Genomic DNA, 11,048 nt, shown 5'->3' with positions numbered 1-11,048 from the left:
AACAATGGACTTGAGAATTAAACATGTCTGGGTTTTATTCAAGTGGTGGGACTTGGTTTTTGAATAGGATTTGGCAAAGACAAAGGAAACCTAGAAGGGAACAAGTGATGCCAGCTGTTACCTTGTGGATTTCCTCCCCAGATTCCAGCAGGCACTGAAGGGCTGTGCTTTACTCCTAATCCCCATGGATATGCTGACAGTATCATTTAATGGACACTGGAGAAAGCTTTTTGCAATGTTTCTGCAGTGAGTTTTGCTTCTCTTTGTCTGCACAGGACAGCAAATCAGTACAGATGGGGGATAACCCACAAGAGGCACAGCCCATCCCTCTTAAGTCTCTCTTGCCATTACCAAAACCATAGCATTTGCTAAATTAAAAAATCTCTGCTGTGCTGCCAGAAGACATGTTAGCCAAGGGGACTGCAAAGGGTGTAAAGCCAAAGGGGTTTGCTGGAGGCTATGGGCAGGGGTGGATTTTTTTGCCAGTCAGGTGTCACAAGCACCCACTGCTGCACGTGGCTGAAGTGAGTCAATCTGCCTTCCTCGAAAGACAACCTTGCACTACCTGAGGAGCCTGGAACACAATTTGAATAAAGGCCTCCTCCTACTGGCCAGCCTAAATGGCTCAAGGCAGGAGAGATGGGAGAGGGAGCCAAATAATGAAAGCAAACCTCCAAATCAATTTTGGTAAAACTGTTTGAAGACCTCCAGTGAGTTTTGCCACATACAAAATAGGTCTTTTGCCTTAGTCTACTTCACCCTGACAAAATTTGAATGAACCATGGTATGACCTTTGCAGCCTCTCATCCAAGCCCTAAACTTCCCTTTCCAAAGAGTAACACAGCAGTTTTGCAGTTAGCCATGGAAGAGGGTCAGCTCTGATCTCCTGACCACGTTCCATCAGGCTAAAACCACAGCACCACCAGGAGGTGAAGGTGACTGGTTTAGTGCAGAACATCAACCAATGTTTGGTCAAGTTCACATAGACAGTGGCCATGTCTTCACCTACAGGGCTGATTTGAACAAAAGCTGATGTTCTACACAAGCTGTGATCAATCAAATGCACACAGAACCTCCTAGAGACACCCTTCCCCATGTGATCCTCAGGCATCAAGATACTTTGGCTCTTGTCCCACAGCAAGTGATGAATAATTGTAAGAAATTATTTGTAAAGATACAAACACCTTTGTTTTTAACATTTTTTACAGGAACCAAGTTAATACAGTTCCTCTGTCATCCTATTCTCCCTCAGAGAGAATGGAGAAATTGCATCTGGAAACCCAGGTGGCTGAGCCCTGAAACTCTTCCTCCTGAATCCCCATATAAATAAGCATTTATATTCAGAATTTTCTGTTCTAAAAAACCAGAATAATTTGCCTTTTTTTTTAAGATTGATACCATGTTTCTTTAATGTTGTTGTGCACCCATGTTTCAGCATTTGATTGCCTTAGGTGACCTTTTTAAAATGGTTCTATGGTTCAAAGCTCTCAGAAGTGTGGTATTAAGGCATTGAACGTGAGGAGTTTTCTTTCCAGGGAGCAGACTGTATTTGTATTACATTCCTTTAGATTCTGAACTGCAAATCCCATCCCCTTGGAGCCAAAAGGGGAAAAGATAGTTGAAAATATCCCAGCAGTCATACAATCAGTTGTCTGTATTTTTTTGACGCTTTAAAAAAAAAAAAAAAGTAAAAGGAAAAAATATCCCATAAGTAGAGACAGAACAGAGTTCCAGATATGGGTTCTTGGGAGGGATTTTCCATTCTTTTTGGCACCTTGTGATTCTAACAGCTTTGTCCTCCCATTGAAAAATCTGCCTTTAAAAAGGGCTCTTTATCAGCTGTGTTTTGAGCTGTTACAGTTGTGGTTGGTTTCCTGTGAAAGCTGCTTTAGGGCTCCTGCCATCCCATGCCCACCCCGCCATCACTCCAGCTCCTCCCACCGGTTCTTCATTCACTGGTTGCCTGTCCTTGTGGCACTGTGGATGTGATGACTCCAGTCTGGGCTGGCACTGCTCCACTGGGCTCTTCTATCCGTGGTCTTTTCACTTCAGGCTCACTGGAGGAGGCTGCTGCTGTCTCTTCGGTCCCCGGCTCGCAGACCCGGCTGACTACAACAGGAGTGGATGAGCTGGCCTGGGCTGCAAGGAGCTGCAGTGGATTTGTAAGAGCTGGGAAGGAAGATAAGAGAGAGAAGCAGAATTAGTGGGGTGAAGCAGAACAAGCCTCTGCTATTCCAAGAAAAGCAAGAAAACAAAATCCCACCATCAAAAGCGGCAGCTGGCACACGGTCAAGTGCTGTTTCCCACTGCATTTTGAAAGCCTGGCTTGCCTTGTCCTTCCCTCTCCCTCCACAACCTCAGCTTTTCAAGTTTACCAAACCAGCAACAATCCCTCTCACAGGACTTCCTTCTTCCCATCAACTGTCAAACAAGGCATTGCTAGCTAAGTATTTATTCCCAGCAGGGGAGGGTCAAGCTCTAGTTAAAATTACAGCATATCTCTCTGAGAGGTAGTTCTGATTGTAGGTGGCCAGAGAATTTCTCATGAACTCCAACATCCATGTGTTGGGCCTTTTAACAAACCAGGCTGTTGGGAAATAGAATGCAAGTATTGAGTGTACTGACAACCCACTTGTAAAAGGGGCAGGAAAGAGCTTACCCCAGACAACCACATGTGTTCCCATCAGAACTGGGATCAGAACATAGGAATTTCTGGCTTCCAATCTTGTGTTGCAGTACTGACACAAGGTCTGACCCTCCCATTAATACAAGTGGTAAGAAAGAAGATGATTTAAGTAGCAACTCTCTGTAAAAATGTCTACAATTCCTAGTTCCAGACAGAGAATGTGCTTACACACTGACTTTGGCACACACCACTGCTTGGAAAACAAAACACATGCAGTTTTTGGACTCTGCATCAATCAGAGAGGAAGCCAAAGGGGACTCAGGAAACAGCACATCCTCTGCCCTCCAGACTCATTTGCAAAGGATGGAAGGACTGAACATCAGTGCTGTGTTCACTGCTAAATGCATGAAAAAAGGAGCCTAGGATAAATAAACAAAGCCAACAGAACAAAGGCCCTCAAAGCCCAGTAACTTCTACCAAGGCATGAGAAGAAAGCTGTAGAGTACCAAGAGGATGAAGGGAAAAAAACAGGGTATAGATGAGGGCAGTCAGCAAATACAGCTTAGTGACTTAGAAAACCTAAATCATGCAGTTGAAGAGAAGTTAACTTAGTACTGATGAGAGTCAAGAGACTCAGGCTTTGTTTTGTGAACCAGAAAATTTACTGCCACTTACAAAAAAACTCATATGCAACTGGAATACTTCCCACTTTGATGAGTTAAAAAGTTTGGCGAGATTAAAATATTTTAACATAAAAATGTGAAGTAAAAAACTGTCTGATTCTATATTAGACAAATGCTACTGCTGGTTAGTAGAAGCTTGACCTATCTGATCTATTAATATCTTAAAATAATTGCATAAAAACCTTATCACTATCATTTTTTCATAGTTCCAATGAGATTCTTGCAATTTAGGCCAGGTGATAACTGTGAAGAGATGTGGCAGAAAATTCTGTAGAAACATTCATGCCTTCATGAAAGGCACCCAAAGCCCAGCAGTGCCCTTCATTTCAAACTCCCAAAAGCACCAGCTTGAGGCAGCAGAAGGGCTTGGCCTCTTAGTAAAAAAAAGCCATAAGAAACCTGGATATTCCCATCCCCAGCTGAAAAAAATCTGAGGTGCCGAGCAAGCAAGAGGAAGCTGCCATGACATGGCTTGTATGGAATTTCAAAAAACCATGCCTGACAAATGACTAGAACACATCCTGTGTATACAAAAATCCTACAATCATTCACCTGGTGAAATAGATCTTGTTTCTCTCAGGCTCTATGACTGTAAGACGGGAAAGAATGTTATTTTCTTATTACTCTACTGAGTCATGTTTTACAAGATCTAAAAAGCACCATGGAAATTTTATTATTTGGAGTGCTGCAAGCAAAGGCTGTTGGTCAGAAGAAAGTAAATGAAAACAGGCTCTCCACAAGAATCACTGACACTTTCAATAAGTAACCTCAAGAGGTAGAGAGTCTCAGTACTAATAACTGCATAGCCAAGGGCAAAGGAAGGACAGGGCTTTTCTGCCAGAGAGCAGGGCTTCTCCCCCAGGAACAGGAGCAGAGGGGGACAGAAGGGAACCACCCATTGATTTATAGCCCTAGAAGTGGAAGAATTGCACTGCTTTTGAGATGGACACATGGAGTAACTTGACACACAGAAAGCAAGAGGAGAAAATGCAGCTTTCCAGCCTGGCTGCTAAGCTTGGGGAGCAGGAGCTGGGGAGCAAGAGCCGAGGAGCAGGGGTGGGGGAGCAGGATAATAGGGGCTGGGGAGCAGGGGCTGCCAGGAGCTGGGGAGCAGGGAGCAGGAACTGGGACCAGGAGCTGGGGAGCAGTGCCAGCCAGGAGCTGGGGAGCAGGGAGCAGCAGCAGGAGCTGGGGAGCAGGAGCAGGAGCAGGAGCTGGGGAGCAGGGAGCAGGAGCTGGGGAGCAGGGAGCAGGAGCAGTAGCAGGGAGCAGGAACTGGGAGCAGGAGCTGGGAGCAGGAGCAGGAGCTGGGAGCAGGAGCAGACCCACCGTAGGCGCTGCCGGCGATGCTGTTGCTGGGCACGGCGTGTTTGCCGTTCTGGGTGACCGCCCGCACCGGGAGCTGGTGCTGCCCCAGGGCCACTGGAGCTGCCTGCTGCAGGATGGTGACAGTCTGCCCAGGGACACCCTGGGCCATCTGACTGGCCACTGTCTGGATAACACGGCTGGCCGTGGGGATGGTGGCAAAGGCGATCGTTGGCTTCTCGTCCATGCCTGTGGAAGAGCAGAGGAGACAAGGATCAGTCACTGCCCTGCCTCAGAGGCAGGTTTTATTCTCATACATACCCCAGGATTACAATACACAGCACCACAGAAGGTCAGGGATGAGTACTTGGAAACACTAAATTATGCTCCATTGCACATTTACTCTAAACAATATTAACAATACGTTTCTTACAATATAAGCCACAAGAAAAATTTTAAAAAATTCAAACCCATCAATTGGATCTCTTGCCCTAAAAAGGCATCACCTCCCTTACTGGCACATCACAGCTGTGATATGGACAGCAAGCACTGCAAATCTCATAGCTTACTTTGCAATTTCAAACAAACTGGCCTGACTTTCAATACCAAACAGCAGAAGGCATTAAGATCTTAAACAATGCCTGGAGCCAAAAGTCTGCAGCAGCTTGCTGTCAGGCCTGCACGGAGGTTGACTTACAAGGAAGTCTTCCCACAGTTGCCAGCTTTTGCTGTGGAAGTATAGGAAGAAAACAGGATGGAGGAAAAATAAAAAATAAAAAAGGAGAGCAGAGTTCCTGGACAGAGGTAACTGCTTGAGAGGACTGAACCACTTTTCTCACTTCCCAGGATAACTAACAGGTCAATTCAGCAGGTATGCAACAGATACAGGACAGCATCCTGCCAGGCATGCAGGAAAGGAGAGGAACCACTCTTCCAGAAGCTCTGTGGGTCTCAAAGGACAGAGGACAGGAAGCACAATCTCATTAGTCCTGTAGGAAAAGAAGGCCTCTCCCATTTTAACATTCTCACACAAGAGCAGAGTTAGATGGGACATAAGCACTGAGCTGAAACCTGCAAGGCAACCTGATGGGAATGGAGAGAGAAAAGGCAAGGAAAGCAAGGAGATCAGGAAGGAAAATGCAGCAAGCAGGGGAAATAGAGACTACAAAAGGATACCAGTGGGACAAGTAGGGAAAGGACAACAGCAAGAACCAGTGAATGAAAGAAGGGAGCAGGTGATAGGCAGCTGCAACTGTTAGTGCTTCAGGAACATGTATGGGATGCAAACAGGAATTTCTAGAGAATGCAAGTGAAACTCAAGCAAGATAATCAGTGAACTAAAAATGCCAGTAGTCCTGCTGCTGCAAGAGGGGAAGCTCTTTGTAATTTTTCCCTTCCCTTGGAGAGAGGGATCACTGTCCCACTGCCCACATAAAAGCAGTCAGAGAAACCAGCTTTGCTGCTGGTACAACATACATTGACCTTGTAGCACTAAGACCTTCTGAAATGGGGAGCAGACAAGGTGTTGTCTAGATCACAGCAAGAGAATATTTAACTCACTAAATCCCCCAAGGCTGGAATTTCCAGCTTAGGGACAAAAAAAGGCCTTTGCTCTAACTGGTTTTTGAAGATTGCCTTAATGGGGCACTGCCTGCACTTCCAGAAGCACATGCTTTCCTCTAGGAATCCAGGCCTGCAGAAAAGAAGGGCTCAGTCATTTATTTACAAAGCCATGCTGGAGCAGAGTTGCAGCCTTTCCCAGGCTCTCTCTTTTGGCTGGAAAAGGCACATACTTTCATAGCCAATACACAGACATAATATTGGTATTGGGGATATTTACAAAATCATGGAGAGACAGGCAAAAGAGAATGGCTTCAAACTGAAAGATCAGGTATAGATGAGATATTAGGAAGAAATTCTTCTCTGTGAGGGTGGTGAGGCCCTGGCACAGGTTGCCCAGAGAAGCTGTGGCTGCCCAATCCCTGGAAGTGTCCAAGGCCAGACTGGGCAGGGCTTGGAGCAACCTGGGACAGTGGAAGGGGGACTGGAATGAGATGATCTTCAAGGTACCCTTCAATCCAGATCATTCTATGATTCTATGGTAATAAGCAAATTTTAAGCACTGTGTGTTTTCTCAGGCTCCAAAGTCTGTTAGTTTTGTTCCCCAGGAGACAAGGGAACACAGCTGTCCTGCTCTCTAGTGGAGACAAAAAATGGATGAACTCTCATTTGGTTTAAGTTTTACCTGGAAAAACATCTTTTTTAACAGCTCAGTGCCCAGTGAGTGAAAATGTTCAAGCACTCTCCCCTCTGAGCCTGCTCAAGACTTATTAGCAGAGTAGCAAGGGAGGTGAAACACTACCTCGGTGGTCACCAGCTAAGTCCAACACTGCTCCTGCAGCTTCATGAGCTCCTCCTGCTGTGCCCTGGTTTGTGAGGATGTATCCATTTGCAGAGTTTGCAGAGGAGGTCACCACTCGGACCATGGTGACAGTGGGGGCTTGTTGCACGACGTGGATTGCGTGGCACGGAGGCTGCTGGGAAGTCACTATGGACGCTGGCATGTAGGCCACTGGTTTGGCCACCAGGGTGGATGGTCGGGGAGGAACAGCCATAATCACTGGCTGGGCACTCACTGGAGATCCTGAACAGAAAAGAGAAGCACACGTTAACAGGAGAGGCAAAAAGACCCCCCATTTATTTCATCTGTGCACTTCCAGCCTACCCAATGCTTCAGCACTGGCAGGAATGGAGGTAGAAACAAACAAACAAACAAAAAATCAAGCCTTCAAGTATACCACTTTCAACCTTCTCCTCTCTAATGTACAAAAACCTTACTTGTCATCTGAGCACATTTCTGTGAATAAAAGCCATAATAAACATTAGGAAAATATCCCAAACCAAGCTTTCCTTAATGAGCTTTGCCTTCCAACCTCACCCTACACCCCAGGTGAGCACAGCTGACAAGCAGATACTTACCAGGCCCTGGCCACAGCACCAGAGCTTGGTGTAACCAAGCTGATCTTATCCAGAGGCTGGTAAATGAGAACAATTGAGCTGTGTGCTGCCAGGGCTATTCTGCTGTCAGATCTTTAGAGCCACCTAGCTCAAGGTTAGATCAGCTGTCTTACACATTCTGCCCCTCATCCAAAGACGAGTAAAAAAGGGTTTGAAGTTGTACTTGCACCAACAGACTCTGCAAAGGGGAAAGAGAGCCCTGGATCCTCCAAAAAAACACTGCAGAAGCCTTCCTGTGGTGTCCTCCGCATGGCACATGGGGCAAGTGAAGAGCCACCCTCTGGAACAAGAGCTACTCACCAGGTGCACTCTGGGAATACCGATACTCTGGAACTGAGGCTAACTTTGACCCAAAGTCGTGATCGTGTGGAATGGGTGAGCCCTCCCGTGACAGGCACTCTGGAGTCTGTAGGCCACTAGAGTGAGGGGACAGCAGGCCAGGGTGAGTAGGGGAGGCAGGAGCACTCCTGAAACACCAAAACATACTGTTGGCAAGTGCAGATGCATTTTGACCATAAGACAGCAGCAGACACCCAAAGTTATGTCCAGTACAGGATTCTCAAGGAAGGACAGCCCACCCACTGCAGTCCTGCTGGGAAGAGCTGAAAGGCACACAGGGACCCCACAAACACTCCAGCCCCAAATACTGTTGTGTTATTCCTTGCTGAAGGCAACTGGACCCTTCAGAGTGAGGTTAACATTTCCTTGTTAGACCCACTGCTGACAGAGAATCCCCAAATGCCACATGCTCAGACCAGTTTTATAACTTCAAGTCACTCAAAGAACCTATGTCAGAGTTTGAGAGGGACAGAGAGAAGAAGAAAGATGCAAGTTGAGGCAAGTGTCTGGCCCTGCATATGCTTACAGAGCAGTTGCTTCCCTTCTCCCTGTTGCCTTCCTCTCCAACTACTTGGTTCCCAGCTCTGGCACCAAACACGTGAGGGATTGTATATTTCTTTAATGACAAACCAGAATACAAAGCTGAAAGATTCTCCTCCTGTTTCCCCCACATTTTAACAGAGAAAATAGGAGGTGTGGGAGGAATGTTCCATGAAACTGCTCCAGTTTCATGCTAGTGCTGAATTCCAAGTCTTCTCCTCACAGCTACAGGGCTCAAAGAGGCTGCCATTGCACAAGGCAGTGAGGCTGACTGGAGCAGCCACACAGAACTCCTGCTGCTTCACTGCTGACAACCACCATCAACCTGATCTTCCCTATAGGAGAGTGTTTTAAATACCACAGAACTCATTCCCACTATGATCTAATCCACATCTAAACACAGCTTTCCTGAAATCAGAGACTGGCATCTGAAAACACTCACTCCAGTGATAACTGCTTTGAATTTCTTTGAAATGATGCCAAAACAGATACGTTATTTGATGCACTTCTGCAGTTTGATTCTGGATTTTTTTTTTTTTTTTTTTTTGGTTCAACACTTAAGAAGTCAGAACAATTTTCAGATTACGCCTCAGGACTAACTATATCACCTCTCAAACTATAAACAAGCAAAGTTTACTCACTGCACTTCAGGAGAAGTTTTAGTGTCTTTTCTTTGTAATGAGTTTGGCAGAGAGATGAGAAGAAATTGAAGTTACCTGGAGGAGAGAGGCCCAAAAGGTGTTCGGAAGCAGGACACTCCTCTTTGCCTTCTTTTTCTAAATGCTTGTTCTACAAGTTTGGCTTCAGAGGCAGGGTCAATTCGCCAAAAGGAGCCTTTTCCAGGCTCCTCCTGGGAGCGTGGGACTTTAATAAAGTAACGGTTCAAGGAGAGGTTGTGCCGAATGGAATTCTGCAGGAAGCAGAGGAATGAGGTGATTATTTTGCCATGAAGAAATATGTAACAAAGACAAATGGATTGCACCACAAAGCTTGGAAAAATAAATCCACACTGCCAGAATCAGTGTTGAAAGGTAGAAACAAGTCACTCAACTCACACAGCTCCAAAGTCACAGGAGAACAGCAGGAGAAAACTTGGGGGAAAGTGTCAGAGTTTCTCCTAACCAAGCTGGATGATGGGTTTGCTTGGTACTAACCATTACTTAAATACATCTGGAGCCAGGCAGAGCAGTGACTTCTCTGTGAAAAGCCATGAAAGCAGAGCTTTTGCTGAGGCAGGGGGAAATCACTGTAAACCACATCAGAACTCTCTCAAAAGACAGGCTTTATTCTCAGCAAGTGGAAAAAGTTGCCTGAGCCTGTGCTAACTGCTCACCTGCCAAATGATTACCAGGGTGCCCAAACATGCCCTAGAGGACACTGCATCTCACAGTAATCACAATGCAAGGCAGCCAACATGCCCTCAGCCAGCTCTGGGAGGAACCCATGAGCTCTGTGGCACTCTGCAGCTCTCTGGATGATGAAAAGACTGTTTATCCTTTCCACTGCAAGAGCTCAGCTCTTACAGGGTGTAGTGCTCCCTTTTGGGCTGGCGAAGGGCTCAACAAGGCTCCATGTGCACAAACTCATCCCTCTTTCACTTTCAAACAAAACAAAAGCTTTTCTAGCAGATTTAGACAATCTCTTCACTGGTGAAGCCTTACAATGCCACTGGAGGGGAGAGAAAAAGGCAACTTCACTCCCTGCTGAAATGCAGCTCTCTGAAGCAGGATGCAGCAACTGGTTCACAAAGCAAAACTCTGCTGAGCAGGTTAGGGCAGGAAGTGAATTCCACAATTAATTAGAACTGCAGGGAAAAGCCAGGGAGGCAGAAATGTATTTATTCCAACTGCACTCAAAGTGCACCAAGCAGTACTGCTCCTGCCAGTTGCACGCAGTGAAATCAGCAGCTGCAAGAGCCTTTGCAGCTGTATTAGTGTATTACATTCAAATGACAACACCCATGGCAGAGGTGTGATGCCAAGAAAAAGTCTGAAAGCAGGTGGAGTTGAGGTTCCTGAAACTTTGGAAGCAGCCCTCAAGTGAACACTGAAGTTTGATTTAGCATGTGTTAACTATATCCAAACTCTCCTCTGAAGCTAGTCAGGTTTCCTTGAGAACCACAAGGAGTGCATGGACTCCCAGTTTCCCAAGTTTCCACTCAAGTTCAGAACTTGCAAACTGTGACTTAGGCAATGCAGTTGATAGACTGGGAAAACAAAACATCTGTAATGATTTAAGGTGCTATGATTAAAAACTGGAGCTCAGTTTTAGGTTGGATATTCTCTGCTTGGAGAAATCATGCCAAAGATGAGGTGAAGGATTAAGCAAGTATCTGGGCAGAGGAGTGAATGATAGCAAGGATGTAGGGAAATAAAGTACAAAATGAAAGACACATGACTACAGCATTAAAAGAGGAACCAGAGAGCCCAACAGTAACATACTACATTGCCCTACAAAGTATTCAAAAAAACCCCAAACTAATCATCAACAAATGAACTAGTCAGCTTGTGTTAAACAAATTCACTCTGGGAACAGTC

At 45.8% G+C, this 11,048-nt stretch overlaps 1 protein-coding gene across 1 annotated transcript in view; it reads right to left on the bottom strand.

The window, feature by feature from the left end:
• Positions 1-1,378: 1,378 nt before the first annotated feature.
• FOXK1 (forkhead box K1) overlaps positions 1,379-11,048 on the bottom strand; it is a 48,012-nt gene continuing 38,342 nt past the window's right edge. Inside the window, exons 5-9 of the mRNA XM_056503805.1 lie at positions 9,228-9,421; positions 7,933-8,099; positions 6,977-7,258; positions 4,639-4,863; positions 1,379-2,169 (exon numbers count right to left, since the gene is read on the bottom strand). Coding sequence (XP_056359780.1) covers positions 1,949-2,169; positions 4,639-4,863; positions 6,977-7,258; positions 7,933-8,099; positions 9,228-9,421 — 1,089 coding nt within the window. The 3' untranslated portion in view covers positions 1,379-1,948. The remainder of the gene's footprint in view (positions 2,170-4,638; positions 4,864-6,976; positions 7,259-7,932; positions 8,100-9,227; positions 9,422-11,048) is intronic.

The sequence above is a fragment of the Oenanthe melanoleuca genome, chromosome 14 (assembly GCF_029582105.1).
Source record: "Oenanthe melanoleuca isolate GR-GAL-2019-014 chromosome 14, OMel1.0, whole genome shotgun sequence".
In the NCBI taxonomy this organism is placed as follows: domain Eukaryota; kingdom Metazoa; phylum Chordata; class Aves; order Passeriformes; family Muscicapidae; genus Oenanthe; species Oenanthe melanoleuca.
Note: the sequence above shows the minus strand (reverse complement) of the source record. Positions and strands in the feature narration are given on the sequence as shown.